We start from the raw sequence: 19,537 nt of genomic DNA, 5'->3' as shown, positions 1-19,537 counted from the left end.
GAAGTTTGTTGATACTGACCATCAATGGGCAGATATCTTTACAAAGCCCTTAGCAGAGGATAGATTTAATTTTATTCTGAAAAATCTGAACATGGACTTTTGTCCAGAGTGAAGATGGATCAGAACCTCTGACTATGATACTTCTTGATCAGAAGATGTCTAGTCCAGAAGGTAACTCAATCAGAGTGTGTACCCACTGGTACTGACTCTGAAGCTGAGACAGCAACACGTGTGTCAGTATTTCTGATGCATAGTTCCTTGTGCCCGTGTGACAGTCTGTTATGATTGCGTGTAGATGTGCTTCTCTCCTGTGTGTGATTTGTGTATTTACTGTTACTATCTATCTTTAATTTTCAACCGTTGATCTTAAATTGCTTTTTGAATCAACAACGGTTATTTGTCAAAACCCACTATACACACACGATCTCTTTCACTTTCGGTTTTTACTCTCTCTCTCTGCTATTTCAAAACCGCTTATCCTCGTTTTCTCTCTCGATCTCTCTTCATCTTTCAACCTTCATCTTCTACCTCAAACCTTCAACCGCTTCAAAAATGGTGAGTCAAACCAGAAGAGCTACTGCAGATGCAACCCAGTTCCCTCACATGGTAGTTGGTCTAGCAACGGGTCAAAGGGGCCATGAGAATCCGACACAAGATCAAGGTCAAGCTCAAGAGCAGATTATTCCAATTGCAGAACGGGGCTGTGCCGTTCATTGCGTTTATGCTCCTGAGGAACTTCAAGTACTGGCAGAATGGAGATTCGACCTCGACAACCTTGCTACAAATGGGTATGATCTTCGTCCTGAAGTCCAAGTTCAAGGTTGGGGAAATTACTTCAACAGACTTCGAGGACCGGTGTATGATAAACTGATCAAGGAATTCTGGAAGCACGCCGACTGCGATGATACTCAAGTGGTATCAGAGCCAGGTCCCGTGTTCGAATCCCACGGAAGGCATGCTGTGCAGCTAGTTTGGCTGGCAGGTGCTGGGGGGGGATTGTTGGGTCCAGGTGGGCCAGCATCCTGCCTGCAGGTAGCATTCGAAACGGGGCGCTGTCTGCTACGCTATAAGAAATAACGTTGCGCCCTCACTAACACCAATTGGTTTTGACGTAGTGGTAAGCGCTTGATCCTACAAGTGGTATCAGAGCATCTTGCTTCTGGACAACAGAATTTCACTAATCAGCTTCTAGATCTTCAGAGTCTTCTACACCATCAGAATATCTGAGCCTTCAGTGTTTCTTGGTTATCAGACTTTCTGGATCTTCAGAACTTCTAGTGACTGAGTCCACATCAGAGTTTGTATAACTTCAGAACTTCTGAAGCTTTTCCACTGTTCATACTGAACATGGTGAATGCGAAAGCGTTGCTTGGGTTGCTCTTTATACACAGTGCTTCTGATTTGTGTGAGATTGAGTTGAGGTCAGAGCCTGTAAATAGCACACTCAGAAAAACACGTTAGAGTACCACAATTGTTCATATCAAAAAGGTTAACATGTAATCGTCAAAACATAGAGTTGTACTACTAGATCAAAACTTGATCTTACAGAAGCTGTCTTCGATGGACTTCCCGATGACTATAGTCCTCTCATGACGATCGTGTACAATCGTGAAGCTCCGACTCCTGTTTCGCAAGTTGAGGCGATGATTATCGCACATGAAGCGCGTTTGGATCGAGCTCGATCTCGTCAGTTGAATGCGAATCCTCCATCGGCGCTACTGACGCAGGCTTCGCCACCGCCAGCGACGCAACCTCCACCGTCGACGCCGTCGCCGGTGGCTTCTGAGGCAAATTATGCTTCCAGCTCCGTTGATTCTTCCTATGAGGAGCGCTCGTTTGATGAGCGCTGTGATGAACGCAGTGGTTTCTCTGATTCGCGTGGTCGTGGTGGTTACACTGGACGTGGTGGAGGCAACAACTCTCGCGGTGGCTACAATGGACGTGGCGGAGGCAGAGGCAACAATCGCAGTGTGCAATGTCAGATCTGCAAGAAGTATGGTCATGATGCCAGTATCTGCTATCATCGTGCTTCTTCCACTCCTTCTACTGGCATGTTTGGCATGAACTCAGGCTATGGAATGCAATTTCCTAATTTCCCTATGGTTTCTATGCCTCAGTTTGGTTTCTCTCCTTACTGTGGTTCTCCTCAGTTTGGAAATCCAACTCAGTTTGGACAACAGCAATACTCTGGACCTGGTTCTTCTTTTCCAGGATTTCCTTTTGGTCCTCAGCAGTTTGGTTTTCATCCTTTTGCTGGTACACCTTGGAATAATTCATCCTCTTCTCAGTTCACAAGTGGAGGGCACAGATCTGGGAATTACAATGCAAGACCACCTCAAGCTATGATCACTGGTCCATCACAAGCAGGAGGCTCTTCTGCTTCAGCAAATCTGAGCACTTGGTTCCCTGATTCTGGTGCCACTCACCATGTGACTAATGATGCATCAGTTGTCTCAGATAGTGTTTCTCTTGCTGGTAATGATCACATCTTCATGGGGAATGGACAAGGTTTGCCAATCCTCTCTATAGGATCTGCTTCCTTTCCCTCTCCCTATCATCCTAACACCACACTCACTCTCAAAAATCTGCTTTTAGTTCCTGATATAACCAAAAATCTGGTTAGTGTGAGTAAATTTGCAAGAGATAATAATGTTTACTTTGAGTTTCACTCCTCTTTTTGTGTTGTGAAATGTCAGGTCACCTCTAGGGTCCTTCTTAAAGGTCTTGTTGGTCCAGATGGCTTGTATGCCTTTGAAGGCATGCACACTCCTTCTCTTTCCAAGAGTTCTTCTGTTCAAGTTCCAAATTCCTTGCCTCCAGTTGCTGTTTCAGATTCAGTTTCTGCCTTGTCAGCTGTTTTACCTAGTTCTACTATACCTAGTTCTAGTAACAAGTCATCTACTATTGTAAGCCCAACCTCTTATGGTTTATGGCACTCTAGACTAGGTCATCCTCATCATGAGGCTTTACATTCTGCTTTAACTTCTTGTAATATTCCAGTACCTAATAAAACAAAGTTCACTGTTTGTTCAGCATGTTGTCTTTCAAAATCACATAGATTGCCTTCTCATTCTTCTAATACTGTCTATACTTTACCTTTGGAACTGGTTTTTGCTGACCTATGAGGGCCTGCTTCTATTGAGTCTTCTTGTGGTTTCTCTTACTTTCTCACTTGTGTGGATGCCTTCTCTCGTTTCACTTGGACTTTTCCAATGAGAAAGAAGTCTGATACATGTTCTGTTTTTCTCCAGTTTCAAGCTATGGTTGAATTGAAATTTAACTTGAAACTTAAGTCTGTACAAACTGATAATGGCACAGAGTTCAAACCACTCACACCCTATTTTACAAAATTAGGGATTGTTCATAGACTAACTTGTCCCTATACACACCATCAAAATGGTAGTGTAGACTGTAGAACGAAAGCATCGCCATATTGTTGAGACCGGTCTTTCCTTGCTAGCACATGCTCATTTGCCATATCAGTTTTGGGATCATGCCTTACTAGCAGCTGTTTTTCTTATTAATAGATTACCTACCTCAGTTTTAGGCAACATGAGTCCACATTTCAAGCTTTTTAACACACACCCTGACTACAACCTGCTTAAGGTTTTTGGTTGTGCTTGTTATCCACATTTAAGGCCTTATACACACTCTAAGCTGTCTCTCCGGTCTAAGCTATGTGTGTTCTTGGGATATTCTTCACAACATCAAGGTTACAAGTGTATAGACAATGAGGGTAAGATCTATGTCTCAAGAGATGTGGTCTTTGATGAGTTCAACTTCCCATACTCTCATATGTTTTCCTCTTCTGCGGCTGTTTGTTCTGACCAAGGTGTTTCTTCAGTTATTCCTATTGTTCCTACTACTGTGACTGCTGAGCAACCTGCTGCTACTGTTTCACACCCTCCTGCAGCTTCTGCCTCATCTTCAGAGGCTAGTCATCATAGTGACCTTTCAGTACAGCAGCAGCTTAGTCCCTCTTCTATGCCTGCCTCACCTTTTGGTTCAGCCAACCAAGTGGACAATCACTCAGAGTCTTCTGCTGGAGCTATTCCTCAGCCTATTGGGAATGTTCATCCCATGCAAACAAGGGCAAAGTCTGGCATTGTTATGCCAAGGTTGTTTCCTACTTTACTTCTCACACAGGCAGAACCTACAACCTCTACTCAAGCTCTTAAGGATCCTAAGTGGAAAGCTGCTATGCAGGCAGAATATGATGCTTTAATGGCTAATGATACCTGGACTTTGGTCCCTCTTCCTAAGGATAGGAAGCCTATTGGCTGTAAATGGGTATTCAGGATTAAAGAGAATCCAGATGGGACCATCAATAGATACAAGGCAAGGTTGGTAGCCAAGGGTTATCATCAAGTGAAAGGTTTTGACTACTCTGAAACTTTTTCTCCAGTAGTAAAGCCTATAACTATTCGCATTATCCTCACATTGGCCATCACTAAGAAGTGGCACATTCATCAGCTTGATGTGAATAATGCCTTTCTCAATGGGGCACTTCAAGAGGAAGTCTATATGACTCAACCCTCTGGTTTTCAATGTGCAGATAGGTCTCTTGTGTGCAAGCTGCACAAAGCCCTCTATGGCCTCAAACAAGCTCCAAGGGCTTGGTTTGAGAGGCTGCGAGCAGCCCTAGTAAAGTATGGTTTTGCTCCTAGCAAATGTGACCCTTCTTTGTTCACATTTTACACTAAAGGGTGCTGCATCTACATTCTTGTTTATGTAGATGACATTATCATCACTGGCAATTCACTGCCTCAGGTTCAGCAAGTGGTTCAGAACCTTGATTCAGAGTTCTCTTTGAAGCAATTGGGGCAGCTTGATTATTTCTTGGGAGTACAAGTTCATCACTTGAAGGATCAGTCTTTACTTTTAACTCAAACAAAGTACATTACTGATTTACTTGAGAGAGCTGAAATGGGGGATGCTAGAGGCATTTCTACTCCCATGATTGGAGGTGCCAAACTAAGCAAATATGGCTCAGACTATTTTGCAGATCCTACTCTATAAAGATCAATTGTTGGTGCACTGCAGTATGCTACTTTGACAAGACCAGAAATTAGTTTTGCTGTCAATAAAGTGTGCCAGTTTCTCAGTCAGCCCTTGGAAGATCATTGGAAGGCAGTGAAACGCATACTTAGGTATCTTAAAGACACTTTACATCATGGTCTTCATCTTAGACCTTGTTCCTTGCATACTTCTGTTCCCCTTGTTGCTTTTTGTGATGCTGACTGGGGATCAGATCCTGATGACAGAAGATCAACCTCAGGGACTTGTGTCTTTTTTGGTCCCAATCTAGTCTCCTGGAGCTCCAAGAAGCAGACCTTGGTGGCTAGGTCTAGCACAGAGGCTGAATACCGCAGCTTGGCCAATACCTCAGCAGAGTTACTTTGGGTTCAATCCTTGTTACAGGAACTTCAGGTTCCCTTTACTCCTCCCAGAGTGTTCTGTGATAATATGGGGGCTGTTGCTCTTACTCATAATCCAGTTCTTCACACCAGAACTAAGCATATGGAGCTTGATATCTTCTTTGTGCGGGAGAAAGTTCTTGCTAAGTCACTCTTTGTTCATCACATTCCTTCTGAGGATCAGCTAGCAGATCTCTTCACTAAAGCCCTCTCCCCTACCCGGTTTGAGCTTCTTCGTTCCAAACTCAATGTGATTGAGAAAGTTCCTTCTCACCCACCTTGAGTTTGAGGGGGTCTATTAGAGTACATCACATACCGTGTATTAAGTAGCTGCTGACTGTGTATACAGTCAATCTTAGAGTTAGTTATGCTAGCTGTCAAAGTTAGTTTTGCTTAGCTGTCATGCTGAGTTGTCATAACTGCATTTGTTAGAGTTTGTTAAGATTGGTTAGCTTGATTGACAAGCTAGAGTGTTCACTATATAAACTATATTCACTCTTGTATTCAGTAACTTTGAAAATCAATGAGAATGAGATTCATAGAATAGAGTTTTTAACACCCATGCTCGGAATTTGTTAATTGTTTTAACTTATAAGAAATCCTTACAAAAATGTCTGTAGCATTTTTCATTATTTTTTCCAGGCTATGACAGGTAGTGTTTGAAAAAATTATGAGGAGTGATACCAACACTCACTTTAACACTCTGCTTCCAACAAATTTGAAGTGGACCCTTATACTTAATTGGGATCCACATAGATTTCAACCAATAAATGAGTGTTGTAAAGACTAAAGAGTATTAAAATGAGTGTTGATAGCATTTCTTAAATTTTTTTATAGCTGTCCAACTGTATCTGTTTTCAGAATATGATAGAAATAGACCACCTATTAATAAGGTGTATCATAGAAGAAGTAAGAAATTGGGAGATGATGGGCCTGAGCCTGTTATGAGGGTGGTCGATAGTTAGTTGTTAGTTTAGGCATGAATTAATAGGCCATTGTAACTGTTAGTTACTTAGGCAGTTAGGCTATTGTAACAGTTAGTTAGTTTAGTTAGCATACCTATAAGAGGAATGAGGAGGTAGTTAGGAGGTTATTCGGGAAAAAATGTTTCACTTTTGTTGGAGAATACTGTCCTCTTGAATACCACCATCTTATAAACTCATTTTCATTCTTTTGGCATAAGATAACTCTATTTGATTCTGTTTTTCGTCCAGTTCTATCAGAATGAATGACAAATTTTTCAAAATATCTTTTTTCCCCAGCAAATTCCTTAGTGATATTGTCATGGCTGTATCATCTTCAATGGCTACCAGAGAGCGGACTTCTGAAGGTGCTCGTTTTGAGATTTTGAATGACCAATATAGGTAATTTTAATTAGTTACATTGTACTCAATTTAGATAGAAAGAAGGCATGAATTGTGCTTGGTTTTATCGTCTTTATTAAGGTTTATTCATATATAGGTTGCTGGCTTCAAGTTTCAACTGTATAATTTTATGAATTTAACAATTATATACTACTGTTTTTTCTGTGCAGTGCCATTATTCTAAACAATGAAAATTCTAGCATTCATATTGATGCGGTTCTGGATCCTTTAAGTCCAACCAGCCAGAAGTTGTCTGGAATTCTTCGAGTTTTGTGGAAATATATTCAGCCCAGCATGAGGATTGTACTGAATCCATTGGTTGGTTGATATCTATAGTTCTATTTACATTTATAATTATTAAGTAACTTTTTCCCCTTTACTTTACTTGTTCCTCCATTAATTGTCTTCTGAAGCCTTTAGTATGGATCAAGATGATAAAGCTGAAAAAAGAATTGTAATTATGGTTTTGTCTACCTGGAATTTGACAAAGCCAAAGTGTTGTCCTTGTGGCTGAACTCTAAACTCCCTTGCATACTCCCTTACATAATAAGGCTACAGCTGTTATGAAGTTATATGTTTGGGCCCTTTTTAGATGGCTTTTGCTTTGCAACTTATATCTGAACCAATACTATCATTTATATGTTTGGGCTTGTGGCTGAACTCTAAACTCCCTTGCATACTCCCTTGCATTTAATAAGGCTACAGCCTACAGCTGTTATGAAGTTATATGTTTGGGCCCTTTTTAGATGGCTTTTGCTTTGCAACTTATATCTGAACCGATACTATCATTTTACGTAATCCTGCTGCATTCCCATCTGTATAAGCTTGTAGAAGTAGACCAGTTTGTAACTTTAACACGCTGGTTCATTGTATGAAATTCGGAAAATATAATTTAAGATAACGAGTATAATATTTTTGTTTTGATTACAATCCTGGGGTTAATGCTACTTACATCTTACCCTCTCAAGACCCCTGTGTAGTAGTGGAAGCTTTGTTTGTCCTACTTATATATCTTGCTTTTTATATATAACTGTTTTAAAAAAAATGGATTTGGCCTCACTTTAGAAGGTATAATAAGTCATCACATCCCTTGATAATGAAATTAATGGTTGTGATTGTGATCATATACTTGCGCATGAATAACAAATCCTAAAACAAATAGTAACATAGACTTCCAGTCACTGCTCTAAATTTTGGCTTTTGTAGATCCTTTGATTTTGTGAGTTTTTTTTACCATAAAAGTCGCATTTTCTACAACTACAAGGTATATTGAATTTTAATTTACTTCCAACATAATGCACCAATATTGAATGATACTTTTCACTTCATGCCAGAGTTCCCTTGCTGATCTTCCTCTGAAGAGCTACTACAGATATGTAGTACCGTCAATGGTATATCTTACACTTATGGCTTGTAGATAATTCTAAATAAGATTTAGTGTTTGGGTTCTCATATTTTTATTACTTTTGCAGGATGATTTTAGCAACACTGACTCTTCAATAAATGGACCAAAAGCATTTTTCGCCAACATGCCATTGTCTAAGACTCTCACCATGAATCTTGATGTCCCCGAACCTTGGCTTGTTGAGCCCGTTGTTGCTGTGTATGTACTATCCTTTTAGCATTTACTGGATATAAAGCCGTTGATGAGCCCCCATGTATCAGCCTTAGCTTTTAGTAGAATTGCTTCTTGACATGATACCTAAAAGATTAAGTTGTTAGGTGGAGGCTCTTGCATATTAGCGATTGTTTGTTAATCTTGATTCACCTTTTACCTTTCTTGTTGAGTGAAAGTTGAGAAGGTTTTTAAAAACAGGTGTATTGAGAGATCGACTAGCTGTATGACCAAAGTAGTTTATAAAGGCTTTGGACAATCTTCACCTCTTTTTTTTGGTCAATCTCACCTCTGGAATTTGCTTTTGAGGTAGAGTTAGGTCGTTCCAAATATCAAGATGGTATTAGAGTCTATCTTAGATCTAGTATTGAACCCAAAATTCCGCCTTCATTGGAGGCCCTTAGCCGCCTGCAATGCTGCCACCACCCAAAATTTGGCCTTCATTATGGTGTGGGTCTCTAGTTGCCTTCCTTTTGGCCATCCTAGGCTGCCTTTGCTGCAGGCGCAACCATCAGTCCTACAAATTCCACACTGCAGATGTCCAATCATGGGTGTGGAAGGATGTGTTAAGATGTCACATTGACTAGACATATGGCCAATGTAATCCTTATAAAGGTTTTATCAATCCTCACCTCTTGAACTAGCTTTTGGGTAGAGTTAAAACTCGCCTGGATTCAAAGAATTATTCATACCAAATCACATTGACCTCCCTCATTTTAAATTTTAGTGTAGCTATAAGCCTATAACCTCTTCTATTAGTTCAGTGTTAGACATGTTAAAGCCTATAACCTCTTCTATTAGTTCAGTGTTAGACATGTTAAACCAGGCTAGACATATTTTATATGTTTAGTGTAGCTATAAGCCTATACCATTATCTTCGATAGTAAAGAAGCATGTAATATATTTGAATGAACACTTTTTAAACTTTAATATGATGTTAATTATGAAGAGCAATAGAGGTTTCCTGTGCATCTAAAGATTCTAAACTTGAGTTAGTTCCATATAATTGAAGGTTAAGACATCAAATCATAAAAAAAAATGATAATTAAATTGGTGAGTTCAAGTATAAAAAAATGTTGCGCATTTTCCTTTTAATAGAAAGGAATTTTTAAATTTTTTTGCGCAGGTAGTTTGCCTCTCCTTGAGGGAGGTCTTGGTAATTAATTTCAACATGTGTTCTCTCTGTGTGTATAAACAACGGATATTTTGGTTTCAAATTTTTAGCCTCTAATATGATTTCTCATGCTGCAGCCATGACCTAGATAACATTCTGCTTGAGAACCTTGGCGACACAAGAACACTGCAAGCGGTTTTTGACCTTGAAGCTCTTGTCCTCACAGGTAAAGTTGCATTTTGTATATTTAAAAATATAGGCTGATAATTCTCTTGATGTTGTCATTTGTAAATAAATAGCATTAATTATCAAGTAATACTTTTTACTAAACAATTGTCCATCTAATCAGGTCATTGCTCTGAGAAAGATCATGATCCTCCTCGAGGCCTTCAGTTGATTCTTGGAACCCAAATTTCACCCCATCTAGTTGATACCCTTGTGATGGCCAATCTTGGTTATTGGCAAATGAAAGTCTCTCCTGGTGTTTGGTTCTTGCAACTTGCTCCTGGTAGGAGTTCTGAGCTCTATATTTTAAAGGAGGAGGATGATGGAAGTCAGAATAAACAATCATCAAAACTCATCACTATTAATAGTTTACGGGGTAAAGTAGTTCATATGGAAGTAGTGAAAAGAAAGGGCAAGGAACATGAGAAATTGCTGATTCCTGATGATGGTGAAAATGTGCAAGATCAGAAGAGAGTGAGTGCTTTTTCTTTAATTTTTTTCTTTTGAAAATTTAGTGTCAACAAAAGAAAAAACATTATTATTTTAATGTAAAAGCTTAGCAGTAGCAGCTGTCAATCCTCACAGATATCTTTGATTTTTTTTTTTTTTCTGTAGGGAAGTACCTGGAATTCCAACTTACTAAAGTGGGCTTCTGGTTTCATTGGTAACAATGAACAATCTAAAAAAGCTGAAAGCAATTCACCTGTGAGTTTTTTTTTCTTTTTCGGTTTCTTCATCCTGTCCCTTTTGCACGAATTCATTTGCCCTTGTTAGATTTCCATGAAAATCTTGTATAAGGGCTAGTAACAAACTATAACCAAACTTGGTATTGTTTTATAATTTTTTTTATCTGGATGTTTTGGTCTTTATGCTTCAATACTTTGAATTATGTAATGCCTTGCTTGAGATTGAAGTAGTAATTTTGGTTCATGATAAGACTGCCATTGTTATATAGTCTTTCTGATTTGTCCAAATACATGGTATACTTTGAAATATTGTTCCCACCTTCTGCACCATTTAAACTTTCCTCTCTCATCTTATGAACCTTCACGATATTTTCTTAGAGTTGTAACAGACTGGACCTTTTTTTCATAATAGGAGAAAGCAAGGGGGGGACGCCATGGAAAAACAATTAATATCTTTTCAATTGCTTCGGGTCATCTGTAAGTGGTTCTCTTGTTTTAACTTGATATTACAGTTTGCTGTTAATTATGGCCACAAGACACTTTTTTGTCTCAGGTATTTGCGTTTTGTCTCACTTGTCTGGGTTGATGTATTTTTACCAGATATGAACGCTTTTTGAAGATTATGATTCTAAGTGTTCTAAAGAATACTCCTCGTCCAGTGAAATTCTGGTTCATAAAAAACTACCTTTCTCCTCGTTTTAAGGTGATATACCCACCAACTCAATGCTTAAATATTTATTGATTTGTATATTGGAACTTTAAAACAGAAATTAATGTATCTGCTTGACACACTTGGACTATTTGTTGTCATCTGAATACCCAGGATCTGATTCCCCGCATGGCCCAAGAGTATGGTTTTGAATATGAACTAATCACATACAAATGGCCTACTTGGTTGCACAAGCAGAAAGAAAAGCAGCGAATAATTTGGGCGTATAAAATTTTATTCCTGGATGTCATCTTTCCCCTTTCCCTGGAGAAGGTATCTTGTCTTTCTTCTTCTGCATCCAACTCCATGTTTTCCTTCCTTTTGTTCTCCTCTGCATTCTAAATTTCAGTGTCACCGCTCATGCATCTCATGTGACATTAACAAGGAATGAAAAGAAAGATCCTCTGCAAACTTGTCTTTAATTTAAGTCTATTGTTTTTGCAGGTCATTTTTGTAGATGCTGATCAGGTTGTCAGGGCTGACATGGGAGAACTATATGACATGGATTTAAAAGGAAAACCTCTGGCATATACTCCATTTTGTGACAACAATAAGGAGATGGATGGATACCGGTTTTGGAGACAAGTAAATGCCACTGTTGAACTTAAATTTATATCATTTATTGTTTTATTTTGTTGTACATACATGTTTTCTTGGTTGTCATCATACTGATGCAATTATTTGTAGTTTCAGCATTGAATGTCAGCATTGAATGCTAATTTCTGTTCATGTTACTCTTATGCCATAGGGTTTCTGGAAGGATCATTTGCGGGGAAAACCATATCATATTAGGTTAATAACTGGTTTCTTGATCCTCTTGCCAAAAAAGGGTTGGAGTATATAAAATGTCATTTATCTAATTTGTTTTTTTCCTTGCAGTGCTTTGTATGTTGTTGATCTGAAGAAGTTCCGAGAGACTGCAGCTGGAGATAATCTCAGAGTTTTCTATGAAACCCTTAGCAAGGATCCAAATAGTCTATCCAACTTGGATCAGGTAAGAGGTTAAGTCAATAGCTTTTTTACTATTATTTATTTTGTTGTGAAAGAATCACTTAAAAGATTCATTTTTCCAACAAAAGCTGATTTTACTTTCAGTGAGACCGTACCAGAAGTACTCCAAAAGATGCTAAAAGCAAAACTGGGCAGTGTTATCCTGTTATATCACGTAGCTCCCCTATGAAACACGCCTTGAATTTATGACATCTAACACTCCACTCTCATGAGTCAATCCAACCATACATACATCAAAACTCCCTAACACATTACACATTAGAAGTGTAAACAAGCAACTAGATCAGAACACCTGTTTAAGAAAGAATGAATAAATCACTTAAAAAGATTTAGAGCTTGTTTGTATTACTGGTAGCACTTCTCAAACGTAAGTTTTACCACAGACTAACATCTGTCTTTGAGGAGACTTGGATTTGGGCGCCTGGTGAAGGCAAACTATGCTTTTCACGTCGGCAAACTGGTTTCCAAAATCCAAACATACTCCAAGTTGTTAAAGAAGATTGGATGGTTCCTATAAGTCCAATATGCCTGAACATATGGAATGAAATCCAAATACACAGTAGATGGCTGCTTTATATTGAAGCAAAATATTGCTTTGAAGTGAACCTTTATAAGTGGTAGAAATATAATATAAAATCATTTTTTGTCTCCGCTCACTAATTTAAACTTTTGGTATAATTGGTTCCTTATATGGTATCAGAGCCTCTATGATTATCGGGTTTGCAGTCCCCCATTATTCTAACAAAAAGTTGAATTTTAGCAAAAGATATGAGAACTTGTGCATTGTCCGCACTTCAAGCCCAATGAGCTTTTGCGTTAGGGGGCATGCTATATAAAATCATTTGTGTTTTCACCTAATAACTTTAACTTCTGAGATAGTTGGGTTATGATTAAGATATGATTCGATGCTATGTGAATAAACTATTAGGCCCTTTCTGATCATATGATTAAGATATAAGTCATTGATTCTTTTATAAAGTTGAAATCTTTTTCATTTACTTCCAATGTATCTACTGTTATACTTTGTGCAACTTTTTTGAGGGACCTTTTTGGCTTGCTAAAGTTTGCTCTCAATGGTTCAGGATCTTCCTAATTATGCTCAGCATAATGTGCCCATTTTTTCCTTGCCACAAGAATGGCTATGGTGTGAGTCATGGTGTGGTAATGCTACAAAATCCAAGGCAAAAACAATTGATCTCTGCAACAATCCCATGACAAAAGAACCCAAACTTCAGGTGAATATTTGCTGTTTCAAGTGTTTTGTGTTCGTGGAAACTCCATCGCATCACTTCCTGATGTTTTAGTAGCCCCAATTGTCTCTGCAAAAATTTAACTTATCTCCACTTTGGTCTTCAGGGTGCTAGACGAATAGTATCTGAGTGGCCAGACCTTGATTCGGAGGCAAGTAGATTCACTGCACGAATCTTGGGTGATGATCAAGAGCCAACACAATCACCTGACCGGTCTAAGGATTTGACAAGTGAAGATTCATTGAAAGAAGACTTGGAATCCAAAGCCGAGTTGTGAACACAACAGACAGAAGTGTTCTGAAAGGATCTGTGATCTATGATGCAGTTGGCAGTGGCACCACATTAGCATCATGGTACATTTATTACCAAGGAGCGCCTGGCTGATATCTTGGCATGCCGCCAAACACAATAACAACAGTTAAACGCATTGAAGATTTGCCTTCTCTGTTGCCATTTCCAGGTTCAAAAAGAATATTTTGGTTAGAGTGAAATGTTAGTATATTCTGATATTGACTTACGCCCATTTTCAGACTGGTATCCATGCCATCTAATCTCATGAATGTGATACCTCGGCCAACCTACGCCCATTTTTGTTCTTTTCAAGAATAACCGAATACAATAGGGAGGAGTACTGGAGTTTAGCAATGCCAAATATATATGAGTGATAGTGTAATTTTATTTCATATTAAGCTGAAAAAAGAGTTGATCTAAACATGCTATAAGGAGGAAAGACTCCTTTGTTTGATTTGTTTTCCTCCCCATCTAACCTCCTTGTTTAACTCCTTTACAAATCAAAGCATGTCCTTTTATAAAAAAAATTGAGAACTAAATGTCAGTTAGATCATTTTAGAGAAAATATTACATACAAAGTGAAATTATTATATTAACATCTCAAAATGTTTTGCATTTGTCAAAATTATTTTCGGGGATGGTGAATGTATGAAAATGTATCAAACTATTTATGATCACAGCTCCAACAGAATCTTGCATGAGATTATGTGTTTGAGCAGCTTTTCTTTCAGTAGAAGCATACCTGTGAGACAGTTGATAAAATTTCTATATAATACTACATTGCCAGTTCTCATAATCACCCTAACTAAATCAATGGCCTAACCATAAAACATTATTTCTGTATAAACATGACTGCTTGTGAGACACCTTTAGGCAAAATGAGTAGCACACCGGTAGATTGTTGACAATCAGTTATTTCTGAATTTTTAAAATGATTTATCTATAAATTAAATTTCTGAATTAAACTGATTTATAAATTTCCGAATTAACTCAATTATAACTAGTTAAAAATTGCAAAATAGAAATAAATTGAGAGTTGTAATTTATTTTGAAGATAATTTCAGCTTATTTAGAAATAGAAATTAATTTCAATTTCCAAATAATATTAATTTTCCTGTATATATCTGAATATATTTATTTTGAATTAGTATTTCAAAATCCCAAATTATTTCATTTATAAATAAATATATTCATTTCTAAATATTCAAATTAACTTACTTCAAAATAATTTAACTTAGGTTAGCTGTGGCGGATATTTTGCGGTTTCTACTGTTGTGTATTTCAGATCAAGTTGTGGCTTTTTTTCTCTTTTTGTTTTCTTTTGGTGGGTTGGCGTTTTTGTGTTTTCAGTGGTTTTTGTGATTTTTTTTTTATCTCATTTCTTGCGTGAAGGGGTTGTCCTCACCTTTTTATTGATAATAAATTGCTTTAATTCTCTGAAACATGAATAAGAGACTTAATTTGCTATAAAAATAATTTTTTTGTGTTTAGAAATATATGTAAACTCAAGATAAATTGTTTAGTAATGGATCAATGTATTTAATTTTTTTAAAATCGAAATAAATTAAGGGATGAAATTGACTAGGAAATAAATATTGATTTTATTTAAAAATAGAAATAATTATAAATTTATAAATAGTATTAATTTTAAATATTGTTCCTAAACATGCATATTCATTCCAAACTCTAATTATAGTCTTACTTGAAATTAATTTATTTCTAAATTTCCAAATTAATTTATTTCTAAATTAGATCTATCAATTAGATTAATTTCAAATTTCCAAATAATATTAAATTTGAAGATTAATTCTAAACATGTGTACTGAAAATTATAATTATTATTTAATTTAGGAAATAATTTATAAATGTACCATTTACATTTATAAATATATCTTTACTAAATTTTTATTTTACTTTAATTTATATTATTTATTTCAAAATTGCCAATATTATTTCTCTCTAAGTTAAACGTAAAATTTTATTAGTTTCTACGAGTTACCTGATTGTTTACAAAAGTTTTGAAATGGAGGTAGGAAAAACATTTGTACCAAAAAAAATATAGTTAATAGCATCATGAAAAAGTATAATACACATATACTACTTGTGCGTTGCACGTGTGTTGCACTAGTTTACTTATATTTTTATATAAACTATTTATAAAAGTTTTTTTAAGGGAAAAAATTATAGTTTATCATATTATACAAATAATTCTGTTAATTTTTATTATTATTTATTAATATTTCCATATTTGAAAATCTAGGTTATAAGTGAGTGATATGACCTAATTTATTTACTATTTAATCATGAACCTTTTAGAAGAAAACTTAGTTTATAACACTGTGTAATAAAATAGGTCATAGCAATCATTTACCAAGTTAATGTTTGACTACCCAAACTTATTTAAGCATTTTGATGAAGCTATGCTTAACTATTTTTTTATAAAACAAAATCTATGTTTGAAATTCGATTTAGTTAAAATATTTTTTCATTGATGATCTATATCTATATAATTGAAAATGCTTATGAGAATAGTCTCTAATTAAATTAAAGACTCTCTAACTTCAATATTGGTTATCACTAGATTAGTTCTTTGATTTTTTAGGAGACCTTTGGTTAATTAAATTAATGCATTATTACGTATTATTACACAAACTATAAATCCATTTGAAATGTATATCATTTTTATATTAATTGATATTTGATTCAAAGTGTTTGAGAATGAGATGATAGACATGTATTTTAGGCATAATAGCTCTCTCAAACCCTTTTCGCTTCAGAGAGTTGTGATTTCATTTCTAGTTTCAAAATTAAATATTATATATCATCCCATGACATTTATTACACTAAATAAACGCTTATTGGTCAATTACAATAGATGACACCGATTAATAGCACATGAAAAATATTTTGGTCAAGGAGATTTGTCGTCGTTACTTAAGGAATGGGTAACTGGGGAAGGTTCTTAGCTAGAAAGGCCACTCTCAGCATTGAAATCAATTACTTCAGCAGTATTAGCATTGGAGCTTTCCTCTTTACACCCTCTTGCATTATTCACCTTCTTTGCATCCTTAACCTTATTCTTAAAGATGCGATAAATAGCCCAGTTTGTCATCTGCATTTTGAGTAACAAAGTTTAGTGATTAATGGTGAATAAGACATAAGGAAACAAGTTGATAATGCTCAACTTTGGTGTTAATTAAAATAGGCAGTTTAAGAATTTAGGTTAGGTCTAATTCTACTCTAAAATATATTTTATAGGTGATGATTTCTCTACCCTTTTATGAAGAATTATTTGGTTGTATCTCTAATTAATCTGGAACCAAAACCATTACTAAGACACTATTTTATTCTTTACCTTAGTTGGGTTAGCAATTAACGCAAGATGGAACTCATGCATCACCCATTTAGTCCTCCTAGCATAGACTCCTTGCACTTCCCAAAAATTCAGGGTATTCCTCCTCCCAATCACTTGATTGTTTTGGGAGATAGGAACATCTTTGTCTTTTTCCATAACTCTCCATTGGCCACTCCCAGCAACTCTTATGTCAATGCTCTCAAGATCACGACCCGTAGTATTGTAGAAGAAACACTTACGTTCATTGAAAATCTTTCCATCTGCAAACACAAATTAAATCAAAACACATTCTTTGTTCAATTTCCACTTGAAATTAAACAACACATAAAACATTCATAGGACTTGGAATTTTTTTTTGTGATAGGATACAATGCCCATTCTTCGGGTTAGAACAAGGGTCGTAAAAGATTAAAGGGCTCATGGAATAGTCAAAAAGATGGTTTCTTTTCCAATTTATTGGAACCCACTTAAATTGCAATAAACAAAAGAGTCTATTTAAAAGAGAGTGTTAAAGTAAGGGTTGATAACACTTTTTGACTCAATGAATAGTGAAAATGAGATATTTGATTTTGAAAAAAATTGTTTCACCAACCTCCTCCTGGGAGGCTCCAAGGCTCAATTTGAAACACATCAAAATCTGGGATGATGTGAAAAGGAAGAGGTTGAGCAAAGACCCTCCTCTTCAGGTAGAATTCCACAAGAACCTCATCAGTAGGATCAAACTTGTACCCAGGTAGCAACCTAACACTTCCATCATCATCAACATAAGTCATGAGGTCCTCCATTTCAAAGGATCGATGTCGCACCAAGTGAAGGAAGGGACTTGTTTGAACCCTTATGGTGAGTGTTGAAAATTCATGTGGATTGAATGTCAATTTATAACTCGAAATGCATGGTCATCCATTTTGGAGAGAGAGAGAGAGAGAGAGAGAGAGAGAGAGAGAGAGAGAGAGAGAGAGAGAGAGAGAGAGAGAGAGAGAGAGAGAGAGAGAGAGAGAGAGAGAGAGAGAGAGAGAGAGAGAGAGAGAGAGAGAGAGAGAGAGAGAGAGAGAGAGAGTAAAATCCCACTTTTTAGCATAGTTTATAACTACAAATTAGTATCATTTAATCTTTAAAATAATTTCCTAAACCTTAAATTTAAATGAATTTAAATTAATATGAATAATTATATTGCTGGTCTTGTAAAATTTTTCTGAAAATTATATTTAATGATAGTTAATATGAATAGTATGAATTTTTAGATAAAAATTATATTTTCAAAAGTACTAAAATATCTAGATACATAACATTAAAATACTAGTATAAAATAAAATATTACTTTTAGAGTTTTAAAAAGAGAAGTCACGTGGGTGATTTTTAGTGATTTGTTAGCCAATTATCTATAGTTAAAATATTTTTAATAGTATCAATTATCTTCATCTTTTCAGAACAAAGAAGCCACGTGGTGACATATAATGGGTATGTAAAGAAAGATCTAGTTTTGTAAAATATATTATAGGTACATTTATGAAATTAGGAAATTAGTATATTAACACTTACTAGAGATAGATAGAAAGAAAGGACAGATAAATAAGTGATATAATTAATTATGTATCATTTAATCTTTAAAATAATTTCCTAAACCTTAAATTTAAATGAATTTTTTTTTCATTTAAATTTAAGGTTTAAAAAAAAAATTCATTTAAATTTAAATGAATTTAAATTAATATGAATAATTATATTGCTGGTCTTGTAAAATTTTTCTGAAAATTATATTTAATTATAGTTAATATGAATAGTATGAATTTTTAGATAAAAATTATATTTTCAAAAGTACTAAAATATCTAGATACATAACATTAAAATACTAGTATAAAATAAAATATTACTTTTAGAGTTTTAAAAAGAGAAGTCACGTGGGTGATTTTTAGTGATTTGTTAGCCAATTATCTATAGTTAAAATATTTTTAATAGTATCAATTATCTTCATCTTTTCAGAACAAAGAAGCCACGTGGTTACATATAATCTATATATATATGTAAAGCTCACTTGAGCTTTTGCATTAAACTCATTAGCAAAGAGTATTAAATGCATTAAACCATATAATTCTCAAATTAAAAACTAAAAAAAATTATTGTCAATATTAAAAATTAATTTTGTTAAAAAAAACTGAAATTTTCTTTAGTTTTGCATTTGACAAATATTGAAAAATTAGAATTAGTTAATAATAAAATAATATTTTTAATAAATAATGTAGATAAATAGTTTTAAAATTAAAAAGCGCCGCTAAAATGAATGTAAAGTTAACTATAACATAAATGTGCATTATTGAAAAAATATCTAATAATAATTTGATCTATGATATATTAGTAAAAATTACTTATCCATGAGAGGGTTGTTCTCATGAATCATTTGCTATTAATAATATTCATCTTTTGTTGTAAAAAAAAATTACTTAAGGAAGCATAATAGAGAAAAATAATAATGGTCAAAGTTGAATAAATGTTCGTTGTGAGAGGC

The 19,537-nt window shown here is 35.4% G+C and overlaps 2 protein-coding genes across 3 annotated transcripts in view; one reads left to right on the top strand and one right to left on the bottom strand.

Annotated features, from left to right (window-relative positions):
- The window catches only part of LOC130723579 (UDP-glucose:glycoprotein glucosyltransferase), a 28,238-nt gene extending 14,102 nt beyond the window's left edge, over positions 1-14,136 (top strand). Inside the window, exons 23-37 of one of the 2 annotated variants that reach the window (XM_057574685.1) lie at positions 6,680-6,781; positions 6,952-7,099; positions 8,116-8,172; positions 8,254-8,384; positions 9,648-9,736; positions 9,860-10,209; positions 10,351-10,440; positions 10,834-10,898; positions 11,022-11,124; positions 11,245-11,403; positions 11,575-11,715; positions 11,879-11,922; positions 12,010-12,124; positions 13,224-13,376; positions 13,498-14,136. In XM_057574685.1, the coding sequence (XP_057430668.1) occupies positions 6,680-6,781; positions 6,952-7,099; positions 8,116-8,172; positions 8,254-8,384; positions 9,648-9,736; positions 9,860-10,209; positions 10,351-10,440; positions 10,834-10,898; positions 11,022-11,124; positions 11,245-11,403; positions 11,575-11,715; positions 11,879-11,922; positions 12,010-12,124; positions 13,224-13,376; positions 13,498-13,668 (1,918 nt within the window). In that variant the 3' untranslated portion in view covers positions 13,669-14,136. The remainder of the gene's footprint in view (positions 1-6,679; positions 6,782-6,951; positions 7,100-8,115; positions 8,173-8,253; positions 8,385-9,647; positions 9,737-9,859; positions 10,210-10,350; positions 10,441-10,833; positions 10,899-11,021; positions 11,125-11,244; positions 11,404-11,574; positions 11,716-11,878; positions 11,923-12,009; positions 12,125-13,223; positions 13,377-13,497) is intronic. The other variant, XM_057574686.1, reaches the window with a different exon arrangement.
- A 2,508-nt stretch (positions 14,137-16,644) lies between these two features.
- LOC130725823 (NAC domain-containing protein 83-like) lies at positions 16,645-17,822 on the bottom strand. Its single transcript, XM_057577012.1, has 3 exons — positions 17,630-17,822; positions 17,038-17,297; positions 16,645-16,794 (listed from the first exon to the last, which is right to left on the bottom strand). Exons 1-3 carry the CDS (start codon positions 17,820-17,822, stop codon positions 16,645-16,647), a joined length of 603 nt encoding a protein of 200 aa, XP_057432995.1.
- Positions 17,823-19,537: the final 1,715 nt, after the last annotated feature.

Source organism: Lotus japonicus, chromosome 6 (assembly GCF_012489685.1).
Source record: "Lotus japonicus ecotype B-129 chromosome 6, LjGifu_v1.2".
Taxonomy (NCBI): Eukaryota; Viridiplantae; Streptophyta; class Magnoliopsida; order Fabales; family Fabaceae; genus Lotus; species Lotus japonicus.
Note: the sequence above shows the minus strand (reverse complement) of the source record. Positions and strands in the feature narration are given on the sequence as shown.

What these genes read in the sequence shown, in the direction of transcription:
- LOC130725823 (XM_057577012.1), bottom strand. Translation starts at nt 17,822, where the DNA reads ATGGAGGACCTCATGACTTATGTTGATGATGATGGAAGTGTTAGGTTG. An exon ending in TTGGAGCCTCCCAGGAGGAG is followed by an intron (nt 17,298 to 17,629) that starts GTTGGTGAAACA and finishes TTGTGTTTGCAG; the next exon opens with ATGGAAAGATTTTCAATGAA. An exon ending in TAATTGCTAACCCAACTAAG is followed by an intron (nt 16,795 to 17,037) that starts GTAAAGAATAAA and finishes CTCAAAATGCAG; the next exon opens with ATGACAAACTGGGCTATTTA.